General features: G+C 45.8%; 1 protein-coding gene across 2 annotated transcripts in view; it reads right to left on the bottom strand.

The window, feature by feature from the left end:
* Positions 1 to 14814, bottom strand: part of LARGE1 (LARGE xylosyl- and glucuronyltransferase 1) — a 479868-nt gene that overhangs the window by 237281 nt on the left and 227773 nt on the right. For both annotated transcript variants that reach the window (XM_049771991.1, XM_049771992.1), the window contains exons 3-4: positions 11816 to 12117; positions 2278 to 2360 (exon numbers count right to left, since the gene is read on the bottom strand). In XM_049771991.1, the coding sequence (XP_049627948.1) occupies positions 2278 to 2360; positions 11816 to 12117 (385 nt within the window). The remainder of the gene's footprint in view (positions 1 to 2277; positions 2361 to 11815; positions 12118 to 14814) is intronic.

Here is a 14814-nt window from a genome sequence, read left to right as displayed (position 1 = left end):
ATCCCTGATACTACATATGGCCTCGGAACATCACCAAGAGTAATCCTAAGAGCAGAACCATAAATAGCCCCTAAGTATCACAAGGTGTTGTCCCCAAATAATAATAATAATAATAATAATTAGTACTAATATTAACAATTAATAATTATTAGTCATAATTAATAATATCAATATTGTTGCAGAACAACCCTTGATAGGGTTGACTGATGGAGGGATGGAGGATGAGATCTTTCTCCTCCAGCTCAGACCACTCGTCTGCCACCCTGTTCAGCGGCGGTTCTGAGGTGAATGCGACGGGTATAAAGCTAACAGGCAGTCAGGCTGCTGAAGAAAACAGCTTTATTCCATTGATAAGGCTGAAGCCAAAAGTCCCAGAATCAGTTCGAGGAAAAAAGCCAAAGTTAAAAATTTTTAAGAATGTAATGTGTGCCTCAACCATGTGAAAGGGTGCAGACAGAGTTTTGGGGAGACAGCCAATTAAATCCAGGAGGAGGGTCCCTACCAGCAGGTGAACCATAGACAAGTGTCATACTCAAGTACATTTGAGGTGATAGACTTTGTCAGCAAAGCTAAGTCCAAAGTCCATGAGCTAAGTCCAAAGAATAGTTTGATCTTCCAAATAGTTGATCTTCCAAAATGCACTCAGCAAGAGCGCAGAAGGATGTGGTGCTGCAGGAGCCCTGTGTGTGATCCTTGAGTTAAAGGCTGAGCTAAGTACGTCTTCAGGTAATTTATTAGGGAAGTCTCACGATTCCCTTGCTAAATGAGTAACCACTTACTGGCTGTTTAATAATGCACATTAGGCACGTTGCTAACATAGTGGGAAGACAGAAAACATAGGCTTGGCTTCTGTTCCCAGAAGGCCCACACTCAACTTCAGAAGAAAGAACCTCAATAGTAGCAAGAAATCAAATGCAAGGCGATGAATATATTGATAGAGAAATCCCAGGCACAGGTACACTTGGGATTCCTATTAGAAAACATACTCAGGAAATGTCTTTTATTCGGGGGTTTGGTTGTAAGCTCAAAGGTCCCAGGGGTGCTCTTGGCAATACATGGTCCAACTCCTCAGCCCTGCAGAGCTGAGTTCAGCAATGTGTTGCTGCTCAGAAAGTGCTAGGAACTGAACCCCGAGCCTCTGAGTGGAAGGAAAGTGAGGTGTCATCTCCCAGGTCCCTATGAAAGAGTTGAAAGAGGAAGGGGTGAGGTAGGAGAGGTAGAAGGGGGTGGGGAGGAGGCCAATCTGATGACAACTGGGTAGAGCAGATGTGGGAAAGGAGGGGTGGGAGAGGAAAATCCCAGGGCAGGCCAAGGTGGGTAGAGAGAAGAGAGGAGAACAGGGGAAAGGAGGAAAGGGGAGGGGAGGGAAAGAGAGGGGCACAAAAGAGAAAGGAGGAAAAGAAAGAGGAGAGGAGAAAGAGGAGAGTTGGGGAGAATGAACGCAAATCCAAGAATCAGCCTTAAGCATCTCTGGGTATAGTCCCCAAACCAAAATAAATAAAATTAATAAAATCGGGAAAAATAAATTGAAATGGTTTCTCGTTGAATTTATATATGGAAACATTTAATGTAATATCTATTTTATATAGTTAATATATTGAAATATATATTAATAAATAATATATAATTATATGAATATAAAATATATATTTAAAAGAGACCAAGCCTTTGACAGTGGAATATAGAACCAAGAACCAAACAGAGGGGAGAGAGAAGTCAAGGGAGGGAAGAACAAACTTCAAGAGATAGACAATAGACAGAGAGTGGCAGAAAGTTGGGCACTTTAGTAGTGTTGTTGGTAATGAGTTTGCATATCAATAACATAAATATTGGCACTATTGTAAGTCCCTGAATTCTTATACATAACATGCAGTGTTTATTTTAGGGGGGATGTTTTGAGGCCACATCCAGAGGCATTTAGGAGCATTACTCTGCCCTCAGAAATCACGCCTGGTAGACTCAGGGGACCATGTGGGATGCTCGGGTTCGAACCCGAGTTCATCCCAGGTGAGCAGTGTGTAAAGCCCTACCACTGTGCTATTGCTCTGGCCCCAACATGTAGTGTTTAGAATAAGAAAAAATAACACTGAGTGTACTTGAAAGTTCCTTTAGGGAAAGGCATTATTACTGGCTACCCCAGACAAGTCCTACCCTATAGAATCAGAAGAGATGACACAGATGTACACATGAGGGAGGCAGCTACTGGCTCTGTCTCAAGGGGCCCAAGACAACCAATCCCTGTTCCAGACTGTGGAGTGTCACTGACTCTCTTCTTACCTGTGAAACAGGACAGACTTGACCAAGGTGACGACGTCCCGGCTGGCGTTGTATCCTGCACATACGATGGCCACATGGATGGTCTGGGATGAACAAGGAGAGAATAGACAGGTCATACAGATGGTGGAGGCCAGGAAGGTGTTCCCCACAACCCTCATCCATCTGCCCCATCAACTCCACAGAGAAAGAAACTGTGGGGGGGGGGTCTTAGTTGAGTCTTAGATGGGTTAGAAATCTGAGGACACCACAGGTAGCTGGCAGCCCCAGTTTCAGGGGGGTTGGGGAACACAGGTCTGGAAGTAACATTGACACAGGAAATAATCCACACAAGGTTAGGGAGAGAGAATAGGTTCAAGAACTTTCACCACAAGCTAGCTGCGAGAAGGCAAAAAGTACCAGCAAGCAGACAGGCTAGCTGTGGGACCAGAAGTTTAATTTAGTGGGACCTAAACTTGACTGGGAAGAGTAGGACCACCCCATGGATGGAGAAAAGGTAAGGGTAAAGGACCGATCCAGGGATACTTCCAGTCCATGAGTGTCAAGCACAAGCAAAGAAGAATTATCCTGAATAGAGTAAAAAACGGTTATTCCAACAGGCAGCTGCGGAAAATAACTGGAGACAGTTTTATTAAGGCCTTTTTAATCGGTTTATGGGGCTATCATCATTTGAAAACCATTAAGGCGCTTTTCAATTACATCTTGGGGACAAGAGAAACGATGATGGGCGCACACAGGCCAACAGTGGGGTTCCCTGCCCCCCAGTGGGCAAAGAGGAACATATATAAATAGGAAGAAGAAAGGGGTGCAGAAAAGCGACTCATTCAGGTTAGGGAAAGGGGATCAGGCTCAGTGGATTTCTACCTGCCACTCCACTCCCGCTGACTCCTCTCTCTCTGCCTCTTTCTCCGCCTTTAGAATGAAGACATGCTTACTCAGATGCAGAGAGTGTCACCAAACAGCAAGGACCAAAGACCAAGCGACACATAGATGCCCCCACCCACTTCCGAATAGGGGTGGGAATGAATTGGCCACACTTGCCCTGGAGTCCAGGCCAGTTAGAGGATGACAGGGGACAGGAAGAGGTGACACTGAGCACTGCTGAATCACTAGCATTTCAACACCAGACTTGGCTACAAAAAACTTTGTGTGGCCTTCAGGGTTCATGGTTTTTGTTATTTTAAAAAAAATTTTATAATGGGCCCATTACGTGACAGCAAAGTTCGAACATGCTCAAATGTTTTACATAATTTTCCAATCTCTTCGGTTTCATCTCGTACACCTGCCTCCATGAATAAATTCATCATTTGGAGTCAGAGAAGCAGAGCAGGGGATTGTCGGGGTGTGGCTGAAGAGAGAGCAGAGATGGGGTGGGAAAAGGGGTGGAGTTGGAGAGAGGCAGAGTGCAGTGCAACATCTGGGGGTTGCAGTACAACAGCTCTCTCCTCACTCTGATTTCTGTCTGACTGAGCTAGGTCAATGACTGAGGAAATGAGGAAGGAAAAGTGGGGCTCCTTCACACCAGCCTGGGGCTATTTCCTACCTACCCTGCCAGGGCTCCTGTATTTCATCACCCTCTCACACTCAGGCCCAGAGGGGTGGTGCACCCCCCCCATAGCATTTTCCACCTGTTAGTGGGTTTCCTGCTGCGACCTGCCAATGAAGGCACTCTTCCTTCTGCACCCCATATTTTTCTGATGGCTGGTATCAAAGGCAGACAACAGAGGAGGCATTTTGGAAGGGTCTAGTGTGCTCTCAGTGCCACAAGACAGAAGGCCACTGAAAACAGCATTGCTTTACCCAAGTTAGAGAACCTGACCAGAAGGACAGTGGTTCAAATCCTGGCATCCCATATGCTCTTCCGTGCCTGCCAGGGGCGATTCCTGAGTGTAGGGCCAGGAGTGACCCCTGAGCGTTGTCAGGTGTGACCCAAAAACAAAACAAAAGAAAACAAAAAGAAGTTCCAAGCCCTTCTCCTTGACAATGCCATAGGCACAGACTCTTATCTACTTAGGAGGCCCCAAGTGGAGGGCAGTTTGGTAGAAAATCCAAAAACCCAACTCTGGGGCCAAAGCAACACAGCACAGTTGGTAGGTAGGGCATTTGCCTTGCACGTGCTGACCCTGGTTCAATCCCCAGGCATCCCATATGGTCCCCCAAGCCTGCCAGGAGGGATTCTGAGCACAGCCAGGAATTATTCCTGACTGCTGCTGGTTGTGGCCCCCAAACAAAGCAAAATCCCAACTCTGCAAAGGCAAGGGAGGTAGGTGCTTCCTCATGCTAGGGAGTGGTCCACAACTCAACCTGTCGTGTGGATTCTTGGCTCTCCTCTGAAGAAACAAATGTTTCCTCCTTCCTTATAATCTCCAAATAAAAGCGTTTGGTTTCACACTGTCTCCTACTAAAATTTTTCCTGTGGAGGAAAAGAAATATATATACCTGATAGAACCTGGGTAGAAATTAGGACTGACTGTAACCGGAGACATAGTAGAGTGGGTACGGTGTTTGCTGTGCATACAACTGACTTAAGTTCGATTTCTGGCATCCCATGGGGCCCCCTGAGCATAGGAGTGATTCCTGAACAAAGAGCCAGGAGTAAGTCTTGAGCACTGCCAAATGTGGTCCCCAAAACCAAAAAGAGAAAGAAAAAAAAAACTTAGGACTGACTTTCCTGCAGAGCAATCCCTCATTCTAGCCTGAGTTCCATGGAATCCTGAGAAATCATATGTTGGGGTTTGTTTCCCATACCAGGTAGAAAAAGTGGAACTCACATAATGAGCAACCCATGGGGCCAGTGAGACAAAAGATCTGGACAATGTTGGTACTCAAAGTAGACTCCATCAGACAGACCTCCCCAGGCACTGCCTTCAATGACCCAGGTGGACAGAAAGGTAAGCCCAAGACCCCTTCTCATAGCTGCTGCCTATCTTTTCCCCACTTCATAGAAGTCATTTGCAATATTCCCTCCTTAGGGCTGGCAGACAGGCTGTGGGGCTGGCGGGGGAACCACCCATTGGTTCACTGTTCAACACCATTAGCACTGGCCCAGTCTCTCTGGGGACACCTTCATTGCTCCCTGCCTCGGGGAACATTTAGTGAAGGCTTCTCCTTTAAAGGAAGCTGGGGAGTGGACAGGACACCCATAGAAACACAGGGTAAAGACAGGGGCTTGGGAGGGGAGGTGAAAAGAGGAAAGGGGGTTTGGGTTTGGGTTAGTGACCCTTCTGACTCTCCTGCAGAGAGACAAGAAGACTTTAAGTTGGATTTCCTGGGATAATTAGATTCCAGGCCAGGAAGAGAGGGCTGAGAGCCAGAGTGAGTTGTGTGTAAGGAAGAGACAGAGGCAGAAGTGGGAAATTCGAGAAAACAGACCCTCTGGCATTCTGGGGGCTGGTGTGAGAAGCGAGGCTTTGCCTGGCAGGCTGTGTCAGGCTGCAAAGTGTGTGTGTGTGTGTGTGTGTGTGTGTGTGTGTGTGTGTTTCAGAGAGGTCAGCCCCTTCCCAGGAGAAAATAGCTAATAAAACACACACCATTGTCAGAAGCTGGCTCCATGACCTGTAGGTGAAGCCCCATCTTGGGGAGAAGAGAAATGGGGCAAGATAAGGAGCCACCAGCCAGTGGGGTATCTGGATGGGTTCCCAGGGTACTCTCCAGTAGGTGGCGCTGACTCTCAAAATGATAGGGATCAGGTGATAGAAACCCAGGGGTCTTTGTGTTGCCAGAAATTGAATTTGAGTGATAAGGCAAGCATCCTAAACCAATGAAACTCTCTCATCACTCTCACTCTCTTATCTCTCTCTTTCTCTCTCTCTTCCTGACTAACCCCCCTCAATATTTTAAAATGACGAGATAAATTTCAAGAAAGATAAAAAAAAAAAAGATAAATTTTCAAGAAAGAAAGAAAAGCATTCAAGGTCACATAATGTCCAAGCAACAAAGCAAAAATAAACTTTTTTTTTTTTTCATTTGGGCCAGACCCAGTGGTATTTTGGGTTAACTATTGGCTCTGCACTCAGAAATCACTCCGGGCAGCTCAGGGGACCATATGGGATGCAGGTTGGGCCACAAACTAGGTAAACATTATACTATTGCTTTGTATCCACAAGGAAAAAAAAATTTGCAGGGAGTCACACCCAACAGTGCCTGATCAGGGATCACTCCTGGCTCTGTGCTCAAGACACCGCTCCTGGCAGGCATGGGGGACCATATGGGATGCCAGGATTCGAATCACTGTTCATCCTGGTTCGGCTGCATGCCGTGCTATCTTTCTGGCCCCTAAAGGAAAAATTCTTTATCAGAAATCCTAACTCCACATCCAATGCCTTTTCTGTTGTACCCCAGTGGTTGTCATAAAGCAACATAAAAAAGGGAGACAGACACAGTCAATTATAGATGGACACGGGGGGTGGTGGTGGGGTGGTGGTGGTGGGGGTGGGTGAGGGGAATCAAAGAGACCATCGAGTTTCACATGCTGAAACATACAGAAATCAATTAATCTTCCCCAGGGTCAGGGGCATGGCCCTGACCATAGAAACATGCAAAAATACAGAGGGAAATAAAATAAAAACAAAGCAAAAAGCAAGTGTCAGAGTGACTGTACAAGTGTGAAGGTACTTAATTAATTGCCTTGCTTGCAGCCGGCCCTGGTTCAATCCTCAGCATCACATATGCCTTCTACTCAAGCTGAGTCAGGAAAGTGATCCCTGAGGCCAAATCCAGGAGTAAGGGCTTGCGCACAGCTGAGTGTGATCTCAACACAAAACCCAAGGATAAAAGGGGCTACCATTGAAAGACCACAGATTGAGAAGATAAGAGATCAATGGACTGGCAGGGGATCCGACCCTTCTCTCAGCAAAAACTTCAGCTTACTGTGCCAGCATCTTTAGGAAGAGATTTTTGAGGAATACTCATCACTTCGCAGAAAAGTTTATGCACTAAAGGCAGTGAAGGTCAGTCACAACCTGAGCACTGGGTCTGCATCGGGACAGGGTGTCAAGAGGAACTTTAGCACTCGTCCCCTCCAAGTGATGTGGGGAAGGGCGGCTTCTATTTTAGACTTCATAGACTGACATTTATCGCTTGCCTCTCTGCCTTATTTCCACCACTGAAATCTTTTAGAGACGGAATGGTGAAGGTGGGGGAAGTTTACTGCTCCTTCGAAGAAAGGCAGCACCCCCAAATCAGTATGTATCCAGAGCAGAGCGCTGTGAAAGAAGATGCCAGAAGCTGGAGACTTGCTAAGTCAGTGATGGAAGTTTAGAAGAGAGCAAAGAATCATCAAAAGAATCTGTCTGTGATGAATCCAAAAAAAATTTGGGGAAAATTGGGGGACATTTGAGAAGAAACATTATCAAGACATGCAGATGAAGAGTAGACAAATAACTTTGCTAGTTAATAAAACATAACTGGTGGGGCCGAAGAGAGAGCATGGAGGTAAGGCATTTGCCTCGCATGCAGAAGGTGGGTGGTTCAAATCCTGGCATCCCATATGGTCCCCAAGCTTGCCAAGAGCGATCTCTGAGTGTAGAGCCAGGAGTAACCCCTGAGAATTGCCAGATATGACCCAACAAACAAACAAACAAACACCATAACTCGTACAAATCAAAAGTCTTCAAATTAAATGATCTGAAAAAAAAATCAACAAACCCAAGGTCCCAGTTTCTCTACCACTTTATCTTGCCAAGAACAGAAAGGGGAAAGGGGTACACGTTTTTTAATCATGATGGACCTTAAAAGTAGTAGTTTTCAAGATCAGAAAGACAATAATAGATAGAGGGGTCAGAGAGATAGCATGGTGGTAGGGCATTTGCCTTAAACGCATAGGGATGGTGGTTCAAATCCCAGTGTCCCATGTGGTCCCTCGAGCCTGCCAGGGATGATTTCTGAGCGTGGAGCCAGGGGTGACCCCTGAGCACGGCTGGGTGTGACCCAAAAAAAAAAAAAAAAAGATAGTTTTGCACTGTCAACCACACTTTGTTCCCTGGAACCATGATAGTCTCCTGAGCACTACCAAAAGTAATCCCTGAGTGCAGGGAAACGAGCAAGTCCTAAGTACTACTGCCTGTGCTCCCCAAACAAAAACAAAATATAAAATAAAAGCAGTGGTTTCAGTCCCCAGTTTCTCAGAGTTAACTAGGTAAAAGTCTTCTATACACACATGCTTTAAAATTTTATCCCAAGAGATTCTCAATCAGAAGCTCTGAAGTGCCTCCCATGAATATGCATGTCTGAAAAATAATTCTAAACCATAACCCAGTCTGGGAACCATTCAGGTGACACACAGTGTTCACTATAATACCTGTTTTCTCTAGAAACAGATGTGAGCAAAGAACATTGCTTTCTTGCATAATAAAACCCACCTTTTCCTGGCTCCTTTGCAGCTATGTGACTCTTAAAGGTAGTCCAGTAAGGACGTTCTGCCGATGGAGTTTCAAAGAAACCAGTTTGTGAATTTTTGAAAATGTCTACTTAAGGGGAAATGATGTGTTCCAATCCAAATGGAACATCCATCCATTCACTGTTGGATGAAGAGAGCATCTCAAAGGGCATGGCAGTCATTTATGGTCCCTGAGTTGACCTTGAGTATGCTATAATCATACTTAAGTTGGGAACAAGGATGAAGGAAGCCTCTACTAACATTCAGAATCCCTAACTTACATCAAGAGCCAAGACATATCTAAAAGAAACAGAATGACAAAGCCATCATTCATTGGGATGGTTTGATTACTTGTGGCGAAACCTAAAGCGAAGAGAGCAATTTGAAAGTTTACCTCATGTTCTAATTCTCCATGGCTACAAGGAAAATCATGGAAGGCAGAAATCTGATATCAGTAATTTATCCAGTAAGAGAGAGGCAGAGATTTATTTGCTTATAGCATTCAGCTTGTAGCTATGAATGAAGTCAAGGATTTGGACTTTGAGCATGCCTAGTCTCTGATTTACACTGGTGGGTATGGGGCACTGAGTAGGAAATCCTTTATGAAGAAACTAGGAAGAGGAAGGAAATCACTGTAGCAGGTGCTGGGGACTCCCCTATTTATCCTGGTGATACTCACCCCTCCCACCTTCTTTAACTCTTTTTCCTTTTCTACTTTTCACCTCCTTAATTCTTTGCTGGTTTTTAAAGGAGACCTGAGTCATTGGTTGTACAAAACATGTGAGAGAAGAAAGAAAAAGTCTTCTCACTGGCCCACAGCTACCAATAAGGAGGGCTCCATCCCGCCTCCCTAAACTGATAAACTGACACAGGCAGGGTCTCTACTTCTGCCCATTGTGTGAGATAAAACACCCCTTCTTCCCCAATGAGGAAACATGCTCCTCTAATAAAGGCTGAACTGATGAATATCAGCTGAGAGCATGACAATGTGTTAGCATCTTTGAGCCCTACTTTCAAAAAGGCAAATCAGAGATATTTTGTTGTTGGTTTCTTCTCGTTTGTTTTTAGATCACACCTGGCAATAGGTTTATTCCTTTCTCTGAACTCAGGAATTACTCATGGTGGTTCTCAGGGGACCATTTAATATGCTGGAGAAGGAACCTGGGTCATTCAAGAGAAAGCAAGAGATAATTGATGTGTTATCACTCCAGACCTGGTTTGTTCTTATTCTTGGGGGTCACACTCGAACAACCCACAAAATTATGGATCCGAAAAGAAAGGTGCACACTTAAATTCATTGCCACATTCCTTAGAGTAGCCAAGATCTAGAACCATCCCAATGCCCAACAACAGATGAGTGGATACAGAAATGGTGGGAAGGATACACAGTGGAATACAACTTGGGTTGGAAGAAAGAAATCTTGGCAGTATGCTGCAACTTGATGGCCCCAGAGAAGCTCCTGCTGAGAGTGGTGAGTGATGAACAAGATGACCGAAGATAATATTACTCTCATGAGGAGTTCAAGAAAAAAGCTGGGATCAGACCATACACAAAGATATCAGCCCTGGGGCCAGAGCGGTGGCGCAGAGCGGTAAGGTGTCTGCCTTGCTGGCATTAGCCTAGGATGGACCACAGTTTGATTCCCTGGCGTTCCATATGGTCCCTCAAGTCAGGAGCAATTTCTGAGCACAGAGCCAGAAGTAACCCCTGAGTCACCGAGTGTGGCCCAAAAAACAAACAAACAAGCAAAAAGATATCAGCCCTGAGACACTATCCACAGCACAAAGCTCAAAGGATGCTGGGTAGTGGGTGGGCAGCAAGGGAGGGAACCTGGGGATCATGGTATTTTGGCTTTGGATCTGGTGAACTAGAGCCGCCAAGTCAGAAACAATATTGGTTCTATTGTTTAAAAGTCAATAAATGTCAAAAATAAATTGCCCATAACAGGGCCCTGGGAAAGGCGAAACAAAAGATCAAGCGCTCTGCAGGTTTAAGCACTGAAGTTTGATCTCTCATGCCACCAGGTGGCTGCTTGACCCTGCCACCAGGACCAAATTAGTCATAATTGAAAAGGCACTAGGTAACAGGCCTGCTTGGAGACCTCATCTGAGCATGCCATTGAATGCTCTATGAAGCAGGTATTGTTTTCTGAGATTTATTCAATGAGACGTCTGCGGGGGAGGTGACTGCTCAGGTACAGGGGCAGAACTCTGGGCTAGAAAATAGTCGAAATGCCTCCCCAGGGAACTGGAAGCAGGAAGTGTGCATGCATGTGTGTGTGTATTCAGTGCATAATCAATCCTACATGCATCATGGATGGAATGAAGTGAGGATGACAGGAATAAGTAGAGAAAGAGTCTTTCCAATGTGCAGAGTTACTAAGAAAGTAAGAATATTCTAGAAGTGGGGGGGGAAGCATTAAAAACCCCAAGAGTTTCAAAAGACTGTGGGAGGTAATGAGTTTCTGGTTCCGAATTTGCAGGTGGTTCCAAAAGTCAGAAGAAAGCCCGGGAGAAAAACTCCCCAAAGCCTCTGCTCCAGAAAACCCCCACTCACCCTTTAGTCTAAGTTTCTCAGACTGTGGGTTCAGACACCATATATGGTCTAAGGGGGTCCACATAACTTAAACATTTTAAGACTTTTTTGGTGGGGAGGAAGGTCACACCAGGCTGCGCTCAGGGGTTAATCTTGGCTATGCATTTAGAAATCGCTCCTGGCAGGCACGGGGGACCATATGGGATTGCCGGGATTGGAACCACTGTCAGTCCTGATTGGCTGCATGCAAGGCAAACGCCCTACCGCTGTGCTATCTCGCTGGCCCCTTAAAACTTTTTTTTTTAAATTTCTTTATGGCTGGGGTTGGAGAGGTGCGGCTTGCCTCATACATGGGGCCAACCTGGTTTGATCTTCAGCATCCTCTATGATCCTCTGAGCATCACCAGGAGTGATTCCTGAGCTCAGAGCCAGGAGTAATCCTTGAGCAACGTTCGGTGTGGCCCCCAAACCAGAAAAAGAGGGGGAAAAAAGCACAGATCTTTTAAAAATAAGACTTGATCCTGACCCTGGGCAGTGCTCCTTGGAGGAGGCACAAAGGAAGGGATGTTGGAATTGGGGTAAAGAGGTGGGGAGCTTTGGACAATTCCCCCCATTAGGGTGATCCTTACCTCGCACTTCTCCACCACTGGCTGCTGCCCACACTCAGAGCTGTTGCCTGCCACGATGCCCGCTCGCAGGTTCTCGCTGTCACCCGTGCCCTCCTCCACTGAGTAGGTCTTGGAGTGGTTGCCCCTGCGGGGTGCAGGCTGGCGGCCCTGGGCCAGGCTGAGCTGGTGGCGCAAGGCCCGGTTCTCCTCTTCCACCTCCCGCACTCGCACCTCCAGGCTCTCCCGCTCCTGCTGGCTGGACGCTGCATACCTGGGGCTGTGTGCCTGCGAGTCCAGCGGCGACAGAGACACGGGCTTCCCATCTGTGGGGCGGAGAGAGCACAGGACAGTGAGCCTGAGATGCCATGGTCGCTGCCTGTGCCCAAGCTGTTTCCACAGGAAACCCCCCGCCCCCATATCCAGGACACGATGGGGAGTGGAGTTTCCCAATAATGTGTGTGCAGTGGGGTTAAAAGAAATGAGTTCAGGGGACAGAGTGGTGGCGCAAGTGGTAGGGCATTTGCCTTGCACATAGCTAACCTAGGACTGAACACGGTTCGATCCCCCAGCGTCCCATATGGTCCCCCAAGCCAGGAGAGATTTCTGAGCACATTGCCAGGAGTAAACCCTGAGAGTCACTGAATGTGGTCCAAAAACCAGAAAAAAAAAATGAAATGAGTTCACTATCAGGTGAGTGAAAGCTGTCCAGAGAAAACCTTCCTAACGTGAATTTTTCTAGCGAAATCTATGACTTTCCCCTTACACATCCTATTTATGGACAGACATTCCCATTATGAATATGAAGCATTAAGAGAATGAAAAAAAGTTAAAGAGGAAGAAGAGGAAACAAAAGAGAAGGAATAGACAGAAACAGAGGAAGGCAAAAAAGGGAAGAGAAGGAGGAAAAGATATATTAATTGAGCGTTAGTACAGTGAGTCGGGCATTTGCTTTGCACCAGGGTAATTTGGGTTTGATCCTCAGTATCTCACACAGCCCAGAACCAGCAGGAGTGTTTCCTGAGCACAGAGCCAGGAGTAACTAACCCCTGAGCACTACCAAGTAGTACCCCAAACCAAACCAAGAAATTTCGATCATGATTAGGTTTATTGAAGGAAACTCCTATTCATCCTTCAAAACCTGTCTTCAGAAGCATCACCTCCCAGGGCAAGCTTTCCTCAACTTGCAGGCAAAACATGGCTCGAGGCATTCCAACAGCACTTTTGTATAGTGTGATGAGAGATGATGGAATACTGCCAGAACATGAAGACAGCTCAGGTCTCCCTGATCTGGGTGGGAAAACATATCAGACTATCTGATGACATGCCGGCAGGGTAGCTGCATCTGTCATGCCAAGAGATCCACGATGAAGGGCAGCAAAGAAGAAATAAAGCAAGAGTTCAATCGATCTCTTCTTTAGTTCCCCCACAGAACACAATTCTCCAGATGCTGAATTCCGGCCACACTCTGATTAGCTACCAGACCCAGTGGTCTAATAAGTAATAGGCGGATCTCACAAAGCTTCCCAATCAGAAAGCACCAGTCTAAATTAACACTCAGTCCCCTGGTTCCACCTGAGACTGCCATGGATGTCTCGCCCCTGAAATGCAGTCCCACCAAATAGTCCCCCCATGTCGCCTGTGTGAGAACTTTTCCTATGGAGAGGAAACCACAGATGGGAGCCAATCCTTGGTACATTCAGAATCTCCCTCTATGTGCATTCCTAGCATCAAGTTGAATTTAAAACTTCAGCACAGCAAGAGATCAACACCAACAGGAACAGAACAGTGATAAGGACAGAGCATGATAAACACGTACATAAACACGCCCCAACTCTTCTACAAGCTTCCTGAACATAATCTCTGTAGACTTCATGGGCTGACCATGGGTCACAGTAAACTGTAAAAAATGAAACTGAGGATGGGTAGAGGGGGTAGATGCTCTGGGTTCTATACAGAGCCATGTTTTTATAAAGCAGCAGAGATTGCCATGGCAGGGAAGCCTCAGTGGAATGGAGTGGAGTGGGGTGCCTGTCCTGGAAATAATGGTGGAAGGAAGTAGACACTCTGAAGGAGGGTGTGGGGTTGGAATTCTGTATGCATGAAAGGCTACCACGAGCAGTAATATTTTTATATAAATTATTTTATTTCAAGACCATGTATCACATAGTTGACATAGTTGATTATAATACATTTGTTTCCAGGTAACTGGGAGAAAAATTACTAAAAAAAAAAAAATGAAATGAAATGAAGAAAAAAAGAGTAGAGCAACAAGAAAATCTGTGAAAATTATTGTATCTTGGAATAATACATTAAGTCATTGTCAGAAGGTTTATTAAGCTCTTGTTGCTAGTTGATCATTCTGTTACTTCTTTTGTTACTGAACATTAGTTGGCTTCAAGATACACATTGGCTTCTAAATTGCTGTGTTCCTATGAGGATGACAGTATTTAAAAAAAATTGGGAGTTGTCATGCAGCCCTGAATGCAGCTGCATAGCCCAGGACTTCCAAGGACTATTGTGATACAATGTCTTTTATGGGGCATTGTTTTGGCTGCCAGGCCTTCCGGAAGTACGAGAAGGTGTGGAGAAGGATGCCCAAACTCACTCCATATAAGTCCTGGTGATGCATGAATAGAATTGTAAATCATGGTGACTAAAAATAAAAGTAAGTAAATAGAAAAGGCCGGAGCAGTGGTGTTAGAGGTAAGGCATCTGCCTTGCAAGCACTAGCCTAGGATGAACCGCGGTTTGGTCCTTCAGCATCCCATATGGTCCCCAAAGCCAGGAGCGATTTCTGAGTGCATAGCCAGGAGTAACCCCCGAGCATCAAATGGGTGTAACTCAAAAAACAAACAAACAAAAATAAATAAAAGTAAGTAAATAGAAGTGTTAGGGGGTACACTTAGCAATGCTCAGGTTACTCCTGTGTTTGAGGGGGCCCCATGTGATGCTGGGAATCAAAACAGGATCAGGTACATGCAAATCTTAACCTTAACTTAACCATAACCCCTGTGCTACCT

This window comes from Suncus etruscus, chromosome 4, assembly GCF_024139225.1.
Source record: "Suncus etruscus isolate mSunEtr1 chromosome 4, mSunEtr1.pri.cur, whole genome shotgun sequence".
NCBI classification, from domain to species: domain Eukaryota; kingdom Metazoa; phylum Chordata; class Mammalia; order Eulipotyphla; family Soricidae; genus Suncus; species Suncus etruscus.
The sequence above is the reverse complement of the archived record's forward strand: the minus strand, read 5'-3'. Positions and strand labels throughout refer to the sequence as shown.